The sequence below is a fragment of the Hydra vulgaris genome, chromosome 03, assembly GCF_038396675.1.
Source record: "Hydra vulgaris chromosome 03, alternate assembly HydraT2T_AEP".
Taxonomy (NCBI): Eukaryota; Metazoa; Cnidaria; class Hydrozoa; order Anthoathecata; family Hydridae; genus Hydra; species Hydra vulgaris.
The window spans coordinates 15,332,749-15,357,500 of NC_088922.1; the positions used below are offsets into that span (position 1 = coordinate 15,332,749).

Here is a 24,752-nt window from a genome sequence, read left to right on the forward strand (position 1 = left end):
TATATATATATATATATATATATATATATATATATATATATATATATATATATATATATATATATATATATATATATATATATATATATATATATATATATATATATATATATATATATATATAAAAAGATAAAAAAAAACAAGAAAAAAAAATAAAAAAAGATTATTGTCAGTAATCATTTAATTTTGTTTTTGAATTTGCAGAGTAATTAAATTAACATTAATTACATTGCTTTTTAGTTTGTGTTTTAGATGATTTTAATTTATTGATCTTTTGTAAAAGAAGCACTTAAAACAAGATAATTAAAAAACTGTGTGTAATAAACACTGCTTTGAGTTAATTTTAAACTGATGAAGAGTAATATTCTTCTCGGAAAAAATATTTGGGTATCTTTTCAACAAATATGGTCCGCGATTCTGGATTGAATAAGAACTCAATTTTGAATAAGATTTTGATACAAGAAAGTTGTTTATGGAAAATCTTGTTGCATACTTAAGATGAATAATTTTAAAATAAGTTTCAAAAATATTTGGAGACAATCCACATTTTGTTTTATACACGAACTGTAAAACTAGATAGATGTTAAGTTTGAAAATATTTAAGGCACCAAGTATACGTATAAGAGGTTCACAAAGAACAGCTCTACCAGCTCATTTTTGAGGTTGCTGTTACAATTTTCTTAACTTAAATTAAGAAAATTGTATCACACTAATTAGTAATTATAGTCACACTAATTAGCGTGATTAGTACTTGCCATTTGATGTTGCCGTAAGTTAAATAGCAGCTGTAGCGCAATGGTTAGCGCGCTTGCCTCAGAAGAGATCCGTGGTTCAACGCCATCTTTAAGCTAGGGGATTGTAATACCGGTAATCGGATTACCGGTTTACCGGTAAATATCTAAATTTGGTTGAAGTTTTTTACCGGTAAAATTTTGAAATTTTCCGGTAAATGAAGCTTTTTGCTATATACGGATTGTTAAAGCTTAAATGAAGCTTTTTGCAATATAAGGATACAAATTAAAAATATAAAATTGTAAAGCATTCGTTTGTTTGAACTTAACGCTTGAGTAAACTTATGACTCTAATTAAACAACGTTTGAAATAGATTTTGGCTTGTCTTGCAAATTTTTTATCGTTAAAGAAAATTATTTTTTGAATTTTGTTTTAAAAATTGTTTTAAAGACCTTTTAATGGATATTTTAAAAGTTCTATATGGAATTACTTTAATCGTACAGAAACGAGAGATATAAACAATGCGCAAAAAAAATTAAAATAGCTGGTGGAAATACTAGTGGTTTTACATGCCCATCAAAAGAGTCAACGCAAAATTAATGTGTTAAAAAGAAGTAAAAGCACCGGCAGTTGCAATAACTGCCGGTGCTTTTACTTCTTTTAACACCAAAACCATTCACAAAAAAGTAATGGATTATGCCGATAAAATAAGGAAAGAAGTTGTGAAGAAAATTTCATAGAATAAGCTCAATAAAAAAGCTTATAGCCTTACCACAGATGAATTGACATCAAATAAAAACCGCCGGTATATAAATATTATTATTCAGACGGTAATTTTTGGAATATCGGATTGACTCGGATTCATGGATCCGCACCTGTCGAGGTATGCGCAGAACTAATTGAAAAGAAGCTTAAAGAGTTTAATTAAGCTTTGTCAAATATTGTATGCATAACATCAGATGAAGCTGCCGTTAACAAGAGAACAGTAAAGTTACTTAATAAAAACCATCAGTTATGATGGTTTTTATTAAGTGTTTATGATCGCCAACTGTAGGCCATGTACGATAGTACATGGCCTACAGTTGGCGATCATAAAAGTACTTTATAATATTAGTTCAACAGATGTACAAGATGTTAATGACCTTGATGGTAATGTATTACTCAATGTTTATTCTAAAGTAGACTACCAAGATATCGACACTACTCAACTTGTTCTACAAAATGCAGAGCTAATTTCTTTAATTGCAAAAGTTCGAAAAGTTGTACAACTTTTCAGAAAATCACCAACCAAAAATGATAAACTATTGCAAAAATACGTTAATAAAATTGTCGGAAAAGAACTTTCTTTAAATTTAGACTGTAAAACGAGATGGAGTAGTTTATTAGGCATGCTGGAAAGATTTTTAAAACTTAAAGATGCTGTTTGAAAAAGTCTGATAGATTTAATAATTGATTTTAATGAAAGTGAAGTAAAATTACTTTCAAATATAATTTGAAAGTAATTTTACTTTTAAATATATTTTCAAACTATATTTGAAAGCAATTTTACGTTTAAATATAAATTGAAAGTAAAATTACTTTCGAATATAATTTCAAGCTTGCAACCTATTAGGTTGGCCATTGAAACACTCTGCACTGAAGGGGTAATTTATATGTAGCCGATCTTTCATTAAAATTGTTAAAAATGTTAGACGAGTTAAGTAACCAAACACTTTTTCAATTATTACACTAAAAAATGAATTAATAAGTTGTATTAAAGAAAGAAGAATGATGTTTTCAGACGTGTTGCATTATATAACAGACCCTAATGTTGTTATTTCTGTTAAAGACAATTATGGCATTTTTAGTATCAGCAGTAAAGCCGTAATTATTAAAACTATTGTTGACATTGTAGAAAATATTTTGTACAATAATGCGTAATTTGGTGAGAGTATTCAAAGACACCTAAATGAATCAGATTCGGATTTAAATAACAACCTCATTTCTGTTAAACCAAATGTTGATTTTTCTATGAAGGACAAACTTCATCTTTTTCTTAAAAAACAAACGGACAAGAATAAAGAAATAACTGTTTTGGAAGAAAATTTGAAAATCACAAAAGGTCTAAAAGAAGTTATAAAAAAAAAGAATTGGAGTACTTTCGACAAGAAAATATAAGAGGGAAGTACATTCAAATAGTTTTTGACTATTTGATGACCATTTGTCCAACAAGTGTTGAACCTGAAAGAGTATATTCAGGAGCTGGACTTATTTGTACTAAAATTAGATCTCGATTAGGAGACAAGACATTGGATAGTTTAGGCTTTCAACAAAACTACTTTTTGAAAAATGGTATTTAATAAAAATGGTATATAAAAATTGTATTGTTTTAATGATTTACCGGTATTACAATTTTTATTTACCAAATTACCGGTAAATCAAAAAGTCAGTAAATTTACAAACCCTACTCTGGACAAATTTCATTACATCGGTAAGGAAGGAGGCGTAAATCTTAATTCAAATGGTCTACCGCGGTGTACTTTGATGAAACCGTAAGTGCTTCTTGGGGCACCAAAAATAAATGAATTAAAAACAATAACTATGTATAAAAAAATATATATATATAAATTTTTTAAGGATCAAAATTTAAAAATGACTTTACTCTACAGATCATGTCGATGTTTTATGAGTTTTTTTTCTATACATTTCATATGTTTTTTTCAGGATGGATTTTCATCAAAATTCATTTCTAAAAAATTAACGGATGTTGCCTTTTAATGTTGGTTTTATTAATTAGAGGGTTAGGTAAAATAAGAGATATTTCTTTTGTTTTGCTTGGTTTAGGAAAAGTTAGCTTCCATAAAAAATAACAGAAATTTGCAGAGCATTTAAAAATATCAGCAACAATCAAACCCGTTTGATAAGAAAATTAGCACACAAAAATCAGTATTTATGTTCTCTGTTCTGTATACTGTAAATCCGGGCTCTCAAACTTTAGAGTTACTAATTTTTATTAAAACTTTTTTATTAAGTATTCATCTGCTATAACACCCAACATCCATGAAGTCTATTTAATAGCGAAACGGACATTATTCATTTAAATAAGTAAGTTACTGCATTAATACTTTTTTTAAACTCTGCCGGTCTCCTTGGCACAGATGAACAAAGCTTTTGGAAGTTTAAATTAACAAAAAGCATACTTACGGTCTTGCATGACACATGAACGTAGAACACGAAAAAAGCGAAATTTTTAAAACGACTATTTTAAAAAAGTTGATAAATATAAAGCGATAACTAATAACTAATCGCAATTTAAATCTGGTTAAGTCTTTTACTGTAGATTTTTACATAGGCCCATTCGTGTGAAATACACATAGGAAACTTGAAAGAAGTTTCATAATAAGGTGTATCATAAAAAAGCCACAGGGCGGTGAGGGCCCCAACGAAAATTTGAATTCGGACCCCCAATAACTTCACAACGTCACTATTATTTATAATTACGTCACTATTACTATTAACTGCACTAGTAATTTCTGAGAATTTCGGAAGAAAAAAAAGTTTTCATTCATCTCTAATGTTGTCAGACTGCACGGTTTGTTGTAATGACAATTTTGAGACGACAGTTGTACATTTTCACACCTAAGACGCTATTATAACAAAATTTATATACTTTTTTTTGATACCTCTAGTTTTTATTACTATGATTTAAATTGGATAAATTTGCTTATTTTGAAATATTTTTAAACAATAAATTTTCTTTATCAAAATATCAAAATATTTTTTTTCTTTAAAATTTAATTATAATAAGTATTAAATATTTTTTTACAACAAAATTATTAACATAAAATTTAAAAAGTTGTATATATTGGACTACAAACTTATCGTAACTTTTGACTTGAAAAATTTTAAACAAAGCGCCTGCTAGTCTAGTAAAAAAAAAATCTTTAGTCAGGTAATCAAAAGCTCTTGACTGGCGTCAAAAAAAAACAACAACATCGACTTAAGTTAATGTCAGTTTATTTGTAATCTTCAAAAATCTAACTCTGTTTATCAAAAATATAAAAATGACAATAAAGCACTTTCATAAATCAACAAATAATAAAGGTTGAAGTTCATTATTCTTTCATCTCATTATCGCTTGTCTTTAACGTCAATATAAGTTTTTGTAGACGAAAATTCATCTTTTTCCTAACAGCACTAATAACTGTTTCTATAAACAAAACAAAAAAAAAGCAAGATTAATCTATAAACAACTTACTTTTTGAGCCTAAAAAATCGTAATGAAATTTACTAAATATTTATTGATAAAGAAGCTGATTAAACGTTGGCTAAAGCATGTAAAGTACATTTGCTTAGTACTTTATCACGCTGCGCAAAGTATGAAAAAAAAAAAATTCACAAAAATGCAACAACAAAAAAAAAAAATAACAGTGAAGAAAAAAACGACTAAAAATTTAATGTTTAAACAAAGAGATAAGACTTTAAACCGTGTGATTATTTTGTATCTTTGCTAACGAAGTTCTCTCTTCAAAGATAGAAGTAATATATATTGTAACTTATTAACGCTCAACTATTTTTTTTTAAAACAATAAAAAAGGGCGCGGTAAACCAGCTCAATGAAATAAGGACAATGGCGTTCTGACCGCTAATATATATTTTTTGAGAAAAAGGTCAAATTTGTTCCAAAACTATTTTAATGTGATCAAAAGTTTTGTTATTAAAATTTTAAGAAAAAAAGGGGCAAATTTTTACTTTAGCATATTATTAATACTTAGCAGTTATATTTGCTAGCAAATATATTTGTAGTTTGTAATTTTAACTTTTCCGAAATCCATTTGTAAAAATATTAATAAATAAAATAAAATGTCGTGTGAATTAAAATAATAATTTGAAATAAATAATATAAATAAATAAATGACGTGTAAGTTTAAAAATTTACTTCTATTCATCTTACCCTGAATATCATATGCAAATATCTACTTTTCATTTTTACTTTTCAAATGACCACTATTTTTTAATGTCACTCAAGAACATGAACGTGTCATCCTTTAGTTATATAATATTCTATTCAAGTATTGCAAACACATGTGATGTTTAGTTATATAATATTCCGTAATCATATCTAAGAAATCTTGTGTTATATAATGCACCAATGTGACCTAAGCAATTTTTAGTTCTTGCAAAAAATAAATAAAAAGTAATCTAAATTAAATATAAAAGAAACCGTCATCTTAATCTACTTTATAATCTGGCAATCGGAAACACTCACTACTTTTTAATTGCATAACTTATACAAATTTGAGTTATCATTCAACTAAGAAGTGCAATTTCGTGACAATTTTTAAAAGAAATATAGAATATAATCGTAACCCATCGTCGCGTAATAACGTTCTCAAAAAGAACTTCATTTAATTGAAAGTGTTATTAAAGTTGTATTAAAAGTGTCTTCCTTTACTTCAATATAAGTTAGTCACCTATTTACTTTACAAATAGATTTTTAACTTAAATTAAAAAAAAAACAACGTATATATATATTTTTTAAATCAACTTTCGTTACTCGAATGCTGAGAAAGAAATCTTTTTAACATTCGAACAATGCGGTTGAAAGCCCGCTATTCCATTCATTATTTAAAATCTATTATTAGCATTTATAGAGACCTCTTCACGATATTCTTTTTTACTAAAAAAAAATTCAATTAGAGTATCAAATTACTTAAGTAAACATGATTTAACTCTAAAATACTTAAATTTTACCTTTAAATGACTTATTGAATATATAATACATTTAAACATTTTTAATATTTTTTTTCTCACTAAAAGATGTAATCTGGTCAAATTTCAATTTTTAGTTAAAATGTAGTTTACACTTCTAGAACGCATTTTGTTAATTCATTGCCTGATTGCGAAGTGTAGCGTATTACTATTGCGTACAATGCTATTGTAAATATATTTTACAATAGTAAATAGTTAAATTTTTCATTATGTAAATAACGAGTTTTAATTCTTTACATTGTATTTTACTATTTTTTACTCTACTTTGATTGGTTCGACATGTTTTTGTTTTGCAATAATACTTTTTCCTGGGTCCAAATATATACCGCGTGATTTTTAAAACAGGCTCACCTTAATTTCCTCTTATAGTTCTGGAAGTATCAAAGAGTTCTTCATTAGATTGCTCTTGAAGTTTTGTTCTAAAAATTTTGCAAAAGGAAGACAAAGTATACTCCGTGCGAGCTGGTAAATTCGTTTATTGCACTTTTTCTTTGCAGATTCAAAGTGCTTTTATTTTCATTTCTTTTTTATCGAATTATTTATATAAATGGAAACATTATCTCTCTTTTTTTTTTTTACTAACGAATTTAAATTGGTTTTAAAGTTTCACTTTTTTGCGACGAATTCCAAACATTAATAGTTGTTATTATTTCATTAAAAGTTTAATTGATTAAAAAGCAATTTTTTTTGTCGACTGCCATTCATAGAACATAAAATTTATAAATATTGTCTACCACTTCTGATGGTTCTAACATTTATAATTACTTTTGGTGGTTCAAACTCTTTTATTTTTTTTGATTAGCCAAAAGTTTATTGAAACTTTAAAAACACTCTGACGGTTTTTAATACGGAGACTGATTAATTCTTAATTTAATTTCCTAATATAGAACACATTTGGTATCCAGTACTTTAAATTAGTGCCTTTTTGAAGTTAACATTAAAGACGGTCTGTTAAATTTCAAAGAAAAACTTTCTTTGTACTAATCGCATTCTTTTGCTATACCAACTAACCCAGTTTTTTTTTGTATACTTTTAGATTAAATAATTAAATTAATGCATTTTTTTTATTAGAGAAATTTTGAAAATTTTTAATTTTCTCAATTGCGTGTTTGTGAATCCGATCATAGAGACTTAATTGGAAAAAGAGGGTACCTCGAGCAGGTGAAGCGCACAAATATGGTGCGCCTTGGTGGGCCGTCTAGAATTTGTTCAATTTTAGTAATAACTTCTTTGTTAGGTGAGAATTTTAAATCTTTTTAAATATGCTCAATTTTATATATGAAATATTTGTTGTGAGTACAAAAATAAGGTTGGAGTATATGATTGGAGTAAAAAATATGTTTGGAGTGCAAATATATGGTTGTATGCTAAAGCTTGTTTAGTTAAGCATTAACCTCTTTGTTGAGTGAGAAAAAAATCAGATAAATTTTATCTACAGTAATAGCTCTCTAATTCGAATGACAGAAATTTAAAGAAGAGACACCGGAGGAGGGAAGGGGTGATTGAGATTGCTCATTATTATCATAATAGTTTTAATAAGTTTTTTTTTTGTTTTTTATCATTTGCGTTACTTAAGTACTTTTATGTTTCTTTAAATAAATATTTTCATTCCTGGATATAAGGATGGGTAGGTGTGGGCAATTGTAGTCAATACACTACACCTAACATACCTCTAATGCAAATTTCGTAATTGAAAAAAATTAACTTTTTGAAATGAAAAATTGGAATGAAAAAAATGGGACGTGTCTAAAAATCTAATATGAGCTTTTTACATAACAGTATAAAAGTTAGCATGAGATTTTTACTGGGGTAACAATCAGGGCTGTCCCGAAGAGGTCTCTCATGGGGGTAGGGGTGGGTGGGATGGGGGTGGTGTTGTATGTGTTTTTTCCAACTGCAGACAAAAAAAAAAAATGTCCTCGATTTTTGACATTTGCCAACTATACATCAAAATGCTAACTAAAATGCCAAATGTGCCAACTCAGATGCATATATTACAGCTTTGGAAGTGTAGGACACCTCCTACACCCCCCGTTCGGGACGGCCCTAGTAACAACGCGGAAACAAAATTTCATAAGCAATAATACCTAAGGTACTATTGCTTGTAGCCAAGCAATCTTTTAAATTTTATTTATATATTGTAAATTATTATATATTATAAATTAATAAAATTTATTTAAAAGTTTATTTTTAAAATAATTTATGCTATCAAGATTTTATATGTCTAATCCTAACTTTAGTATAGTGAACGGTGTACGATAATGTTCATTTAATAAATGTTATTAACCCCCATTTGCAAATTTAAGGAACTTTTTCTTTTTTTTATTAATACCTAGAAGGAAAATTTTTTATTCTAATTTTGGCCTCTAACCCATTAACCACGGTATCAGTGCTGTGTGTCGTGCGCATGAATATAATTTGTTAAGGGCACATGTGCATGGAAATAATTTATTAAGGGTACTCGTTAAAATGTCAATTAAAACTTGTACATGCATTTGTGCAACTTTTTTAAAATGCAGAAAAAAATGATGAAAAAAAAAAAATTGTGAAAAAAAAAAAAAAGCATCAAAAGTTATACAAAATATCCATTAAAAACCTAATTCCTATAGGAAGAGCGGTTTAATAATTTATTTTCTCTTAATAAGACAAAAAAACACCGGGTATTGTTCAATTTATGAGAGTCTTATAAATTGCACAATACCTAGGGTTGCCAGACATCCTGCTTTTACGGAAGAGAATACAGCGCCAAACCTGTAAAAATAAAATCTTTAACTGTGATCTTAAAGCTGGACATCTGGCAACCCAAACAATACCCTATGTTTTTCTTGTTTTGATCTTTAAATTAAGGCCTAAGCACAATGACCAAATTGTCTAAAGTGTTTCAATCTACTCTTAATAAAACAAAAAAAAACAACAAAAAAACAGTAATAATAATTCAAAGTTAAATTCAAATTTGAAAACTTTCCAAACTTTAATAAAAACAGCCTAATTCATAATAAATGAATCTCTTTAGGCAGAGTTAAAATCTAATTTGTTTCAAAGCCTCTTTGGCTTACACTATCAGTGAATGATAAAATTATTAACAAAACAGTTAAAATTGCTTTTTAGCTGTTTTTTAGTTTATGAAAAACTTTGCTGTAATATTTTTTGTCTTATTTATAACCTGGAAAACCTGGGTATTTGAATAATTTTTTGGATTTAATTCAAATAAATAAAAAAATAAATAAAAAGATTAATAAAAAACTTTTTGCTTCAAAAATTTAAAATTTGTGTTAGTTTTATGGCATTATGGAAATCTGAGGGCCCTAACCTTTGTAGTAAGCTAACCAACGTCCTCCTTTTTATGTAAGAGAGCGCCGTAAAAATCTTAGTTTTAATTAGCTTTGGCCCTGCGCTCTCTTACATAAAAAGGAGGACGTTGATCAGCTTATTTGTAGTAAACAACTGTAGCTGATATTTTGCCAAAGCTTGGGTCATATTTGAGTCTGTTTGAGTTTATACTGGGTTTACATGAATGTTGATACATTCTATCTTATTCTAAGTCATCTTTAATTAAAAATCATGTGACCTGATTTTTCTAAAAGGAAAAGAGTACATTTCCTAAACACAATCAAAAACCAAAAAAGCGCCAATTTTTTATAATGTTAGTCAAAATATTTTTTGACTGATAATATAAATACATAAAAAAAGTTTAGAAACATAAGTACACCTATGTGTAGCCAATATAGTTTGTAAAGGCAATATTCATTACATGAAACTAATTTAAAAATTCTTTTTAGAATTTTTTGCTTTTTGTAACAAATTTTTATTTCTTATTATTTCTTTATAAAATTGATTACATGTAAGATTAATGTTAACTTTTGCAATATCGAGTATACTTATTATTAAATAGCTTTTATTTTCAGTCCAATATTGACCTATTAAGCTAAACAAGTTTTTTGCATTAGTTTCTGGAGTAGTAAATACAAATAAAACAAACATTTATAGCAGCTGAAGTTTTACTACTGTATTGCCATTGTTTATACTTTCTAAAACAGATTTCTATCTAAAAACTATAAGAACAGATTTGGCCTCCCAACATTCCAAATTTATATCTAAACAAGTTTTAATAAAGTAATGAACCAAAAATCTCATTATTACTTATAACAGGAATAGGTAATGGCTTAGTTCATTATGTAGATATATGTTAAAATCCTCATAAGAAAATTTCTCCTTCAACAAAAAGTACTTTCAACGCTTCATTACAAAATCTGCCAGTCTATTTTAAATAACCTATTATTGTGGTAAAAAATCTTACTATAGCAAAAATTACATACTCTCTATCTTAATTCTCCTTTGTGTTTAATAATTTTAAGAAGATTATCTGCCATAAATGGTATAAAAATGTATTCAAGTCTATTTTTATAATTGGTTAGTTATTTGAAAAACTCAGTTGATGCTTCCACTGCACCTTTATAACAGTATGGTTAAAAGCTAAAAAATTCCAGGTTTTAACAATTTTTCAATTAATTTTTATATTCCATTTTCAAAAATGTTTTAAACTTATTTTAAAGTGATTACATTTTTTAATGATATTTTCAAAAAAAAAGGGAGTATATTAAGTTTATGTACTTGCAATTTGTAAGTGGTAAATAAAAATATTTATAATTGGATTTTGTTTTAAAAACCATAATAATATAACATTACCTACTCAAGTATCTATATGTATGTTTATATGTATATTTAACTATAATATACATTTGTTTCATTAATTGATTAGCCAATAGTATTTAATTTTATGCCTTTAATTAATCCATTAATTAAATTTTAAAATCAAATACTAATTTGATAATGAATGAAAAAGCAATTTGTTATGTTTATTGTAACGATTTTTACATTTTCAATTAATTTTTAGTCTAATCATTGGTTTAGGTATTATCTCAAGTCAAGACTGCGATTTTGAAAATGATTTATGTAATTGGACTCAGTCAAAAAAAGATAAATTTGATTGGACACGAATCTCTGGTGCTACAGCATCTCAAGGAACGGGTCCTCAATCTGATCATACATCGCTAGTTAAAAATATTACAGGTGAACTTTAATTGATGAGAAGATTTAGACTAAGTCTTAAAATCAAAACTTTGAGATAATGATCATCATAATAATAATATCAACATGATCATTATTATCATTATCATGATTGTCATGATGATAATGATAATAATGATCATGACAATAATAGTTATCAATTATCATTATTTCACTCATCATCATTATCATCATCATTGTCGTCATCATCATCATCATCATCATCATCATCATCATCATCATCATCATCATCATCATCATCATCATCATCATCATCATCATCATCATCATCATCATCATCATCATCATCATCATCATCATCATCATCATCATCATCATCATCATCATTATAATTATATTTAAAAATATATAATAATGTTATATACTGAAATAACGTATTTTCATAATTTTAGTAAAAACAACTGGAGGTACTGCAAATGGAGCTCCTTGTGTTTTTCCATTCAAATATAATAAAAAAATATATACAAAATGCATCACTGCTTTATTTCAAAAGCCATGGTGTGCAACTGTTCCTGATTATGATAAATCAAGTACTTGGGGATATTGCGAACCCGCTGGTAAGATATTACCTTATATACCATAGTTTATAAAATAGCCAGTTGGTATATCATAGTATATAACATAGTTTGAACAAAAAACATTTAATTGCATAGAGACAACTAAAGTTTATCAATGGTTTTATTTAAAGTATTTATATTTTAAGGTTTTTATATCTACATTGAAGCTAACAATCCAAGAAATCCTGGTGATACTGCATCACTAATATCACCAGTTATTCAAAAAGGACCTAAGTGTTTGACATTTTGGTATCATATGTATGGGCTTAACATAGATACTCTAAGTTTATTCACAATCCAAAATAATAACAGAAGCAAACCTTTATGGAGACTGAAAGGAGACCAAGGTGATAGGTGGAAAAGTGCAAATCTAACTGTTGGTGATAATACACCATTTCAGGTGAACATTCTTGCATAGCATACTTATTAAGAAATTTAGTGTATATATATATATATATATATATATATATATATATATATATATATATATATATATATATATATATATATATATATATATATATATATATATATATATATATGTATATATATATATATTATATATATATATATATATATATATATATATATATATATATATATATATATATATATATATATTAGGGGTGTTCAAAAAAATAAAATTTTCAAAATGCGAATACACAAGTAGCCAAATTTGGGGAATGTATAAAAGAAATGCGATTCCAAAAAAAAATTCCAAAAATATTCACATTTACTTTGTTATCAAGCTGCAAAATACCCCGAAAAATGCCCAAGTTTAAAATTTTTTTTTCTAATGTGATCATAATGTACAAAGTATCATTTTTTTGAAGTTTGATTTTAACATCATGTTGTACTTATTAAAACTTTGTTAAAGTTTTATATTAAAAAAATTTTTTGACTGCTATTTTTTGACTGCTTTTAATAAAAAAATATAAATAGTATAATATATAATAAAATATTTTAGATTGAGTTTGAAGCAACAAGAGGGCTTGATTATAGAGGAGATATATCTCTTGATGATATAACCATTACAGATGGCTCTTGTGTTGAAATGAAGTCCAACTCATCTGCTAATAACACTGGTTATGGTTAGTTTCATTTTTTGGTTGTTATTATAAAAAGTGTTAGTAAATCTAAATAAGTTTTATTATTGCTTGGCATTTTAAATGGTTTTTTTCAACAGTATTAATAAACATTGTTTATGAATATTTATAAACAAATAAAGTTATAATCGTTTTAAAGTTATAGGTATTTTAAACATAGGTTTATGCACATTTGAAAAAGACAAGTGCGGTTTTAATGATGATCCTGCTGGCCAATTCAAATGGATAAGAATGAGCGGTTCTACACCAAGTTTTAAAACAGGTCCTTCTTCAGATCATACCACAGGAACAATGTCAGGTATTATAAATATTTTTGTTTTTAGCAATTGTTGTTAACTTTTCTTTTTTCTTTTTTTTTTAAGTATTTTAATTATGTTATTATTTTTATTTAAATTGATTTTTATTACAAACACTTTTTGTTATTGATATCTTTGGGCTTAAGAAAATTATAGCTCATATTATAAGTAATTAATGTGTATGTAAATATTTCTTTATATTTTTGTTGACATCATTACTTTTAAAATATCTGATTAGATCTTGATGTTTTAATATACATATGTTTTAATATACAAGTTTATCAGCAAAATGCAGGCAAACACTATGATAAAAACTACCAGGAAAATGGTTTACTGTTAACAAATTAGCACTAGTATGATATAATGAAAATCATAATCATATAATATAGTTAATTTATCAAAATGAGTTACAACAAGTAAATAAAAGGCTAATAGTAGAAAGAAGACTAATAAAAAAGTTGTAAAGAAAAACAGCTCCAGAGGTTTTAAAAATATGAATGGCACTTTTCAGCAGAGTAGGAAAATAAGCACTTGTTAAATAGTTAAGAAAATTTTTATAAGAAGAGTTTTTAAGAGAGTGTTGTTTAGATCACAAGTTGGGGAGCATCTAAGCCATAAGAAATTTTTTAGCTAGTGTAGTGTGAGTGATTAAAAACTCAAATGAAAATTCTTATATATTGTACCTATAAACTTATATATGGCCATTATGTTCTTGTATGGACTTTTGGTTACTAAGCTATATGTAGGCCTTTTGGTTACTAAGCTATATGTAGAAATTTTTCATGCATGATTATGTAGTATTACTTTATTTGACCTTTAGGTTATTTTGTGTATGTGGAAGCTTCTAACACAAAGATGAATGATAAAGGGCGGTTTTATAAAACTTTCACTAATTTGTCACCTAAAGGAAGTTGTTTGAAGTTTTGGTATCACATGTTTGGTTTGGATATGGGGGTTTTAAATGTTTACATTAACCCCCCTGCATTAGGTAAAGGCACCCCTGATTTTAATGCCACTGGTCAAAAGGGTGATATTTGGGTCAATGCTGAAGTTCCAATTACAGCCACAACTGCTCAGGTTTTTATTTTCAAATATGTTTTAAAAGATTAGTTTTTAAAAAATATTTTTTTACATTTTAAATATAAAAGCTTTTAAAATATAAGTTTTACATAATACTTTTTTTAAAGATTTTAAGATAATTAATAGTTGATTATTTTTTTTGATATTAGGTTGTGTTTGAAGGAATTACAAAAGATGGCTATGAAGGTGATATGGCTATTGATGATATAGAACTATCAATGGGCCTCTGTAATAAACCAGGTTAATCTTTGAACTATGAAATAACAATCAATAAAGCTAATGTAAAAAATCTTTTTAATATAAAACGATAAAAAATTATTATTTATACATTTTTTTTGGTCATGGTCATTTATACTAAATATAAATCAACTGATTTTTACTCAGAATTCTTAACTTGAATTTTTTAAACATTAAAGTATAGTTTCCTAATCAAAAAATATTTTTTAATTTTTATATGTTCTCTTATTTTTTCTCTTATTGTTTTATCTTAAGTGCTATTTAATGATTTTAATATATTTAGCAATTCCAATCACTCGGCATTACAAATTCATGTCAGTTATTTGACTTCCAAATATATTATCCTATAACATACTACTTTTTTTTATGGTTTAGGGTTCTGTGACTTTGAAAATGGTCTTTGTACTTGGTATAACATTCCAGCTGCAGAGAAGTCAGATGATTTTGATTGGATTGTTGGCTCAGGCTCTACCCCAACTCTTTTTACTGGACCAACTGCTGATCGTAATGGAAATGATAAAGGTTTTACATAATTTATACATCATATAAATATAATTTATAATTAACATATACTAATTTTATTTTTTTTATGATTAATTACATTAATTATATTACTTATTTTTTTATAATGAGTAACTTTTTTATGCATAACTATTTTAATTATATTTTTCAAACTGTATTTGTTTCTTTAATTATTTAAGGTTTTCTTTTTTTTTCTTTTTAGCTAAGTATCTATTCATTGAATCATCATCTCCAAATAAACCTAATCAAAAAGCTCGTTTAGCTAGCCAGCTCTTTAGCCAGAGTAATAACATTGGCCAATGTTTCTTGTTTTATTACCATATGTATGGGCAATCAATTGGTAGTTTAAATATTTATGCAAATTTCAGTGGTACAGAAAAGCTTTTGTGGACTCTCTCCGGAAATAAAGGAAATACATGGTTTAATGGTCAAGTAAATGTTGGCATAGCAACAACAGCATACAGGGTATATTTATGATTAAAAATATGTTTATTAATTTTACCATGCAAAGCTTTGATAGAATTATTAAGATCACATTGTGTTAAATTGACATTTTTTTTTAATCTTAAGTGTCATACATTTTTTTAAAGATCATTATTGAAGGAATTGTTGGGAACTCCTACTACGGAGATATTGCTGTAGATGATTTTTCTTTCCGCTCTGGTAATTGTGCTGTTGTACCTGCTGATGCAAATCCTGTTACTCAATCTACTACTGGAAAACCTTCAACAACTGCTACTGCACCTACAGCAGGTTACTAATAAAATCATTTTTTATTTTGAATTTTTATACATTTACATATAAAAACTAAAATTTTTAATCTCATTATGTTTGTTAACATTTTTTTGTTAACATGTTTGATAACATATGTTTGATAACATATGTGTGATAACATGTTTGATAACGTATGTGTGATAACATATATTTGATAGCATATGCTTGTTAACATTTTTTTGTTAACATATGTTTGATAACATATGTTTGATATCATATGCTTGTTAAAGCGTTAATATAACTAGTGTTGTATTTGCTTGTTTAGCTCCAATATTTAACTGTGATTTTGAGTTTGGACTGTGTTCCAGCTGGTCTCAAGATGTGTTAACAGATCAACTTAACTGGACTATTGCTAGTGGAGCCACTGCAACTATTGGTACTGGACCAAGTTTTGATCATACTAAAAACAATCGTAAGTTTTTTTTTTGTTTTAATTTTTAGACTCCATCAGATGTTAGTTTTTTACTTTAAATGTTTATATTTTCGGTGTAGAGTTCGGTAAGTATGCATACCTTGAGGTAAGTGCACAAAAAGAAAATGATGTTGCTCGTTTAATCAGTACCAGTATTCCAGCTACAGGAGATACTGGTGCAAAATGTCTAGAGTTTTGGTATCATATGTATGGTCCACATGTTAATGCTTTAAATATTTATGTATTATTGGGTGGTCATGTTGGTAAACCACTCTGGTCACGAACTGGAACACAGGGTAATCGATGGCTCAAAGGTCAAGTAAATTTGGTTGGTCGACAACCTTTTCAGGTTTGAGAGTTTTGTTGTAATATATTTTTTTTATCTCCAAGAAAAATGTTGAAAAAGAAATATAGCAATATATGTACATTGTTGTTATAATATAGGCAGTTATTGAAGCAACAGTTGGCAAAAGTTATTTAGGGGATATTGCCATTGATGATGTATCTCTTACCACAAGTAAGTGTGTACTTTCAACAACAACCTGTACATTTGAAAATGACCAATGTGGCTATCGGGATGACCAATCTTCAACATCTCAATTGGTTTGGAAACGCCAGTCACAAGCAACCTCTTCAAACAGTAAGTTAAAACTATTCAAACAATAATTCTGTTCTACAATATAAATATTTTATATAATTTATTTTTCACAAAATAGTGTTATTTCGATTATAAAAAGTTTTTTAATTTTTTAGATGGTCCTTTAATTGATCACACACTACAATCATATAATGGTTTCTATATGTTTGTTGACTCCTCTAAAGGCAAGCAAGGAGACATAGCACGATTATTTAGTCCTATAGAGCCTATGACAACTGGAAAATGCCTTTCATTTTGGTATCATATGAATGGAAAAACAATGGGTACTTTATCAATTTATTTAAGTGTTAATGATCAAGTTCAAAAACGTCCGATTTGGTCAGAAACTGGTAATAAAGGAGATGTTTGGAGAATTTCAAGAATCACTTTATCTGCTACTGATACATTTGAGGTTAATTATTAAAATATGCATCATAAAATAGGCTTATAAAATAAAAAAAACACTCAAAGTTAAGTAGCACACAAAACACAAAATATAATGAAAATAAAACACAAAATATAATAAAAATAAAACACAAAATATGATAAAAATAAAATACAAAACAAAATAAAGTACAAAAAAAATTTAATGTTGTAAGAAGTTTACAAAGGATTTAAAAAAAAAAAAGGATTTAAAAGGTCTTTAGAAATATCATTAGTAATTAGATAATTTATATAATACTGGATACTTATTAATATTGTTTTCAAAAGACATTTTTAACAGCTTGTCATGATAATTTTTTTCTTTAAAATAAATTTTACTATTAACATTGAAAATTCTATAATTTTAAATTTCTATTTCTAAAATTTCTTACTTCAGTACTTTTTTAAAAACTTGTAAAATTATCAAGGATTCAGAAGCCTTTTGAAAATCTTTTATCATTATACTTTATTTTGTGCTTAGAATCCAAATTAAATTATCAAATAAAGTAAGTCAAAATAATAATTTTTTAATTACTGTATAAGTTTTTCATTTGCCAAACCCCTGATTTTTCAAATAATCAAGTATTTGCGCAATCCTACCTTTTTACAATTTTTTTTGGTTCAAAAAATGTCATAGAAATTATTAAACAGTTATATGCATATAATTTTTAAATGAATATTTTTTAGATTGTGTTTGAGGGAAGTCTTGGTGGAGTTGATAGTTACATGGCAATTGATGATGTTAAACTATCTGAAGGACCTTGTCAGTCTCCAGGTTAGCCTACCAAAGCAACCTTTTTTTTTATATTTGTATAAACTATTGTTTATAATTTTTAATTTTTATTTATAACATTTATCTTAAAACTGAATCTTTGATAAAAATGATTTGATTGAGCCAGTTAATAATTTCTTTTTAACAATTTTTGTTCACACAGGTTATTGTGATTTTGAGGTTGATACATGTACATATACTAACTCTAAATTGGATAATTTTGATTGGATTCGTGGTTCAGCAGGAACCCCATCTTCATTCACTGGCCCTAAATTTGATCACACCGTTGGAAATAGCAGTGGTGAATATTAGAAAATTATTAGAAATTGTTAAATATTGTTTATAACATGAATATTTTATTTTTTAATAATGTAAATTAAAATTTGAAAATAAAATCTTTTTAGTGAAACCTCTTGAAAGTATCTTTTATGTAGTTTTTGTACATAAACTCTTTTATATGTTTAATTTACTTTAAGTATTTAATTTATATTTTTTAGGATCATACATCTTTTTGGAAACATCATCTCCAACGAAGAAAGGTGATGTAGCAATTCTTGAAAGTGAGCAGTTTAATCCTGTTTCAGGCTCACGTTGTCTTACTTTTTGGTATCATATGTATGGTGCTGATATAGGCTCATTACAGGTGGTATACAAAGTTTTTTCTGGCTCTCAAAGTGAGCAATTAGTTTGGAATTTGACTGGACAACAGCAGTTATCAGATGTTGATCAATGGAAATTTGCCCGTGTTCCAATAAGTGGAGATACAAATCATGTTGTAAGTTAAGAGATTCCTGATTTTTTTAACAAACTTTTAATTGAATAAAAAAAGGTTAAAACAGAAGTTTTTTCATTTTTATAAACAAATCTTGCACAGTTAGTAACCAAGAAAATGTAAGCAGTATAAAAAATGTTAACTTTGTAAGCTAAAAAAAAAATTTCATCATGGATAAATAGTAGAAAGAAAGTTAGTATTTACAAAATCAGAATTACTATTTCAATCTAGACAAAAACCAATAACAGTATGGAATGTAGCATGTGCAATAATGGCATGAACAGTTACGTCATTAGACATGGAATAACAAATTAAATGTGAAATTAAATTTGTTTAATTTGACAGTTTTAGTTTTTCTCTTCAAGTCAAGTCAACTGATGCGGCATGGTTTTTTCACCTATGCAGAAGAAATACAATAAATTATAATTTTTGTTGATTTTGAGTTTGGTTTTAATTAAATATGAAAAAATTGGATTTAACTAAAAATGTTGACCTGAATGTATGCATGTATGAATGTAATATATGCATTTATGAATGTAATGTATGCATGTATGAATATATAAAATGAATCTATACCTGAAGAGTAACTGCGAAATTAGGTCTCGAATGTTAAAAAAATCATCCACTTGTATATCAGTAGAAATTGATGTTAATGGTTTTTTTTTATAATAGTGAGGGATGTTGATCATTTTTTTTATTAAAAAAAATATGATGGCAATCAAAAAAGATTTCAATAAAAATGAGATTTATAAAAATGAGAATATATTATATAAAAGAAAGAAACAAAACAAAATTTAAATGCAAAAGAAAAAGACTTTTTCATTTAAAAATTAAATGGAATAGAAAAAGAAAAAAATTTGGTTTATTAAGAGAGTGTTGTGGAAAAAATAGTTTTTATTTTTAAAAATAACATTTTCATTTGTAGTTGGTTTCAAAAAGTATGACGACAAAAATATGGTGATGATATGTTTTATGATGGTGTTTAATGATAGTGGTAAAAAACCCAGCAGAATACTTGTTGTAAACCTGTTGAACCTGTTTTAATAGAAATCATTTTTTCTAAAAGTTGAGTGGTAGAAAAAAAAAGTTAAAAATATTTGTATGTTTTTGTTTCAGATAATGTTTAAAGGTATTGCTGGTGGTGGATGGCTAGGTGATATTGCACTTGATGACATTCAGTTTACATCACTTGCTTGTGTTCTTCAACCACCTGAAGCTAATCCAAACGGAAAACCAACTCCAGTACCTCCAACAACATTGCCACAAACAAGACCACCTACATTAGGTATTTTATTTGGATAGGGATTTTAAATTGTATTTTATTTGTTATCATTTTTGTTAAGAATTAGATAATATAACTAATAGAAGCACATTTTTATTGTTTTATTATATAAAATAGAAAAAAAATTATTTTAGAAAAATTAGACACTACATTTGTTTATAATACCATTTTTAAGATTTAAACTTGAAAATTTTTTATTCTTTTTATCTAATGAGATAATCAACAACTGCTAATTGATATTAGTTAGCAGTTGTTGGTTATTAACAGTTATTGAATATTTACATTATTGCATTAATAATGATTAAAATTCTTTTTGCTTTACTATATTATATTTGTATAAGTATTTTGTATAAGTATAATATAAAGTTATATATCTGTATCTTTTAGCTTCTTTTTTTTTTTTTAGCTCCAACGGCATTAAGTTGTGATTTTGAGAAAGATTTCTGCTCACTTATCCAAGATTCTACTGACACATTTAACTGGACAAGAAACCAAGGGTTTACTGATACTTCTGATAGTGGACCATCAACTGATCATACTTTTGGTAATGGTAAGTCTTTAAAACTGATGAAGTTTTATAATTGATGGAATATTTAAAAGTAATATGGACTATATTTGGTTGTGTGCTTACATTTACATGGAAAAAAATTAATTGATAATCGATTTTATTCATTATTAATTAGTATGTATATATGTATCTATAAATATATGTGTGAGTATCAAGATAATGATTGAATTGAAATTTTCTATTATGTCTAAATATGTATATTTATGCTGTATATGTATACAGGTGCTGTAACATTATATGGTCCTGGCTCAATTCGTCACATAAGTGCTAAGTGTATTCATGTACTTAATGGTGCTCATATCAAACCAAAAGATGATACAACATTGGTACTTTATGAAGGATGTGGACAAAATCGTTTAGAATTTCAATTAACAAGTGATGGGTTGTTAAAACTGACAATGTATAACATGTGTGTGAGATTAAGGGGTGATTCCACTGCTTCTGAAACAGAGGTAAAAACATTTTCTTTAAAAGTTAAAGTTATAATAAAAAAAAAGAATATATTCACTATTTAAATAAAATTGATTTTAAGGTGACTGTTAGTGATACTTGCACAACAAAGTGGAGTATAACAGGCTCTGGCCAAATTCAGCATCAATCAACGGGCATGTGTATTTCACCTCTAGGAAATACTTTGAATCCTGGGAACAATTTAAAACTAGTTGCATATAAAGCATGTAATGATGATTCAAAAAGATTCAGTTTTTCACCAAGTAAGTTTCTTATTTATTTATTCATGAATATGCTTGAAATTGATCATTTTAATTCAATTCATTATTCATTGCTTATTTGGCAGCATTGGGATTTTACGCTTACATTGAAGCTTCATCTCCACGTAAAGAAAATGATACTGCTCGTTTGCTTTCTCCAATTATATCTTCAAGTCAATGTTTAAACTTTTGGTATCATATGTATGGCTTACATGTAAACAGACTCAATGTTTATACAAAAACAACAAATAAAATGAATTTAGTTTGGTCAAAATATGGTTCACATGGAAACCAATGGAGAGCTGCACATGTGTTTTTAAACTCTACTGTTCCTTATCAGGTTTTGCATTTTATTTTTATTTTTGTAAACTTTGAACAACTGCTAGTTTATTGTTCAATGCACATTTTAAGGAACGAAAATTAAGCATGCATTTTAAGGAATTTATTTAAAGATATATATTTAATTTAGTATGAATGAAAAATTTGTTTAGTATGTATTTGAAGCAATTAGAGGAAAGGGTTATTCAGGAGACATTGCAATAGATGATGTAACTGTAAGCAGCACATGTCCAGCTCCAGGTTAGAACTTTTAGAAGTAATCCATAAATATATTTTTGAAAATCAATAAATTAGTTTTATAAATAGTTATAGAGTTTGTAGTGATCTATTAAATATCGATAATCAAATTTATTAGTCACTATTTATTAGTTTTCAATCACATTTTTTACTTGATTTTATATAAATTGTATAATAAAAAATATAAGGATTTCATTTATATTTTTTTATACAAACATGTATACATGAGGTGATATTCAATATTTTTTTTATACTTAACTTTTCAAAACCATTGTCCAATACTATGGAGGAGGCTGCTAATTTTTTATTAATTCAAAAACTTTTTTTTATTTATTAAAATTATTCATTTTTTTTTAATCTCTAAAACTCCAAAACACAAATTTTAAATTTTCATTAGACCCTTTAATGTAGGAACAATGTATTTAGATATAGCACATACACTAGCAGATGGGTCATATCAAAATTTATTCAAATCAATAAATTAAATTTTTTTTTCCAACATAACCTACAAAATTACTATTTAAATCAGTATTGTGCTCTCCAAATTGTGCATGCTGAAGTCTTCTCTGTTTAGCCAGTGCTTTCATGCTGAAGCGTTTTCGTGCTTGCCCGCATGCTCGCAAAATATTGGCAAGTGCATAAAAAAGCGCTTGCCAAAAAAAAATAAAAGCGTTTTTAATTTAAATTGCAACAAAACTTTATTGTTAATTTGTTCAACTTTTATGGAAAAAAAAATTTTTTTTTACCAGTTTTTTTTATTATTTTATCTAATTTATATTCAAGGCATTATTTTCGTTATTTTTATTTTAATTTAAATAGCAAAAAAAAAAAAAACTTTTAAAATTGCGCAGGTTAACTTAAGAATGACCATCTTGTCAGCGCTTTTTCATGCGCTAACATTAAATTTTAAACGGAGAAGACTGATGCTGGTTTTATAATAATCATTCAAAGTGTAATAAACAAATTAATGTTAGGTGTTTCACAGTTTACTATTTTAAAATAAAATTTTTTCATAAGAATTGTTTATATTATTTTATTAAATATTTAACTAACATTAATATGTATCTAATTAGTTCGATAAAGATTAATTATAAAATAATATATAAATATATATATATATATATATATATATATATATATATATATATATATATATATATATATATATAATAATATATATTTAAATAAATAAATTTTTCAGTGGAATGTACTTTTGAAGAGACAGACCCTCCTATGTGTGGATGGATAAATGATAATGGTGATATATTTGACTGGTCAATAGGACAAGGAAGTACTTCATCTTCAAATACTGGTCCTGAAAATGATCACACATATAATGATGATAATGGTATTAATTTTTTCTTGATACATTTACCTCCCCAAGGACAAGGGGAACAATTAAGGAAGCATTTTAATTTTTATTTTAGTTTTCAAACCTATAACTATAACTATAACTAAAGCTTTGCCATTCGTTTAAAAAAAATGAGTGGCTAAAATATTTAAAAGAATGGCTGAAGTATTTAAATGAATGGCTAAAGTATTTTATAGTATTATAGTAGTTTTATTTTATGTTTTTTTAAGTTTAAAAAAAAAAAGTTAAAAAAGTTTTGTTTAAAAATATTCAACATAATTGTTTTAATATATTTGTGTTAAGTGTTAATATTTAAAAAAAAAAATGGTTTTACAGGTAAATATTTGTATATTGAAACTTCAATATCGGTAAATTCTGGATCTATCGCTCGTCTAATTTCTCCATTATATGCTGGAAACTCTAAAATTGGCGGCCAATGTTTTCAATTTTGGTATCACATGTATGGAACATCTATTGGTAAGTTAAGTCTTCTGCTTGAAAAAGGAAATACACCTCGTGCTTTAATGTGGACAAGACAAGGCAATCAAGGCAATCAATGGTTTATTGGGCAGGCTTCAGTATTAAGTCAAGGAGGTTTTAAGGTATGGGTATATAAAAGTTATATTTTTGTATAAGTAATGCAAGAGTCATTTAAATAGTATTGCTTCTTTTTTAATAGTTGTTTTTGTTGTTATTTGATTAGTTTTTCATTTCATTTCTAATTCATTAGATAAAATATCATTTAGACAATGTTTCATCTATATTTATTTAAAAAAAAAAGTTAATAACCACATAATGTAAAGATGTCAGTAATAAAGTTTTGTTTTAACCTTTTAAATAATTAATTTAAATTATTAATGTTTCAAATTATTTATTTGAATTAATGCTTTAATTTATTTATTAATGTTTTAAAAATTAATTTTAATAAAGTATATTAGTATAGTGCCAACCTAAAATTTGCAGTTTTAGTAGTATCTGCATCTGCTGTATTAGTAGCATCCACATCTGCTATATTAGTAGTATCTACATCTGCTTTATTAGTAGTATCCACATCTGTAGCATTAGTAGTATCCAGATCTGCTTCATTAGAAGTATCCACATCTGCA

At 26.5% G+C, this 24,752-nt stretch overlaps 1 protein-coding gene and 1 long non-coding RNA gene across 3 annotated transcripts in view; one reads left to right on the plus strand and one right to left on the minus strand.

Moving 5' to 3' along the window:
* Positions 1-4,711: 4,711 nt before the first annotated feature.
* LOC124808731 (uncharacterized) lies at positions 4,712-6,323 on the minus strand. The gene is made up of 2 exons (XR_010637166.1): positions 5,666-6,323; positions 4,712-4,921 (listed from the first exon to the last, which is right to left on the minus strand). It is a non-coding gene; the product is annotated as an uncharacterized LOC124808731 (long non-coding RNA).
* Positions 6,324-6,725: 402 nt separating this feature from the next.
* LOC100207753 (MAM and LDL-receptor class A domain-containing protein 1) overlaps positions 6,726-24,752 on the plus strand; it is a 65,972-nt gene continuing 47,945 nt past the window's right edge. Inside the window, exons 1-27 of one of the 2 annotated variants that reach the window (XM_065792443.1) lie at positions 6,726-6,948; positions 7,555-7,720; positions 11,395-11,553; positions 11,964-12,128; positions 12,275-12,528; positions 13,096-13,219; positions 13,395-13,532; positions 14,351-14,607; positions 14,760-14,850; positions 15,223-15,369; positions 15,572-15,834; positions 15,960-16,122; positions 16,409-16,555; positions 16,636-16,904; positions 17,000-17,195; positions 17,309-17,604; positions 18,303-18,390; positions 18,551-18,688; positions 18,885-19,162; positions 20,276-20,444; positions 20,848-20,991; positions 21,232-21,461; positions 21,542-21,722; positions 21,806-22,059; positions 22,211-22,298; positions 23,497-23,643; positions 23,983-24,248. In XM_065792443.1, coding sequence (XP_065648515.1) covers positions 7,660-7,720; positions 11,395-11,553; positions 11,964-12,128; positions 12,275-12,528; positions 13,096-13,219; positions 13,395-13,532; positions 14,351-14,607; positions 14,760-14,850; positions 15,223-15,369; positions 15,572-15,834; positions 15,960-16,122; positions 16,409-16,555; positions 16,636-16,904; positions 17,000-17,195; positions 17,309-17,604; positions 18,303-18,390; positions 18,551-18,688; positions 18,885-19,162; positions 20,276-20,444; positions 20,848-20,991; positions 21,232-21,461; positions 21,542-21,722; positions 21,806-22,059; positions 22,211-22,298; positions 23,497-23,643; positions 23,983-24,248 — 4,713 coding nt within the window. In that variant the 5' untranslated portion in view covers positions 6,726-6,948; positions 7,555-7,659. The remainder of the gene's footprint in view (positions 6,949-7,554; positions 7,721-11,394; positions 11,554-11,963; positions 12,129-12,274; positions 12,529-13,095; positions 13,220-13,394; positions 13,533-14,350; positions 14,608-14,759; positions 14,851-15,222; positions 15,370-15,571; positions 15,835-15,959; positions 16,123-16,408; positions 16,556-16,635; positions 16,905-16,999; positions 17,196-17,308; positions 17,605-18,302; positions 18,391-18,550; positions 18,689-18,884; positions 19,163-20,275; positions 20,445-20,847; positions 20,992-21,231; positions 21,462-21,541; positions 21,723-21,805; positions 22,060-22,210; positions 22,299-23,496; positions 23,644-23,982; positions 24,249-24,752) is intronic. The other variant, XM_065792444.1, reaches the window with a different exon arrangement.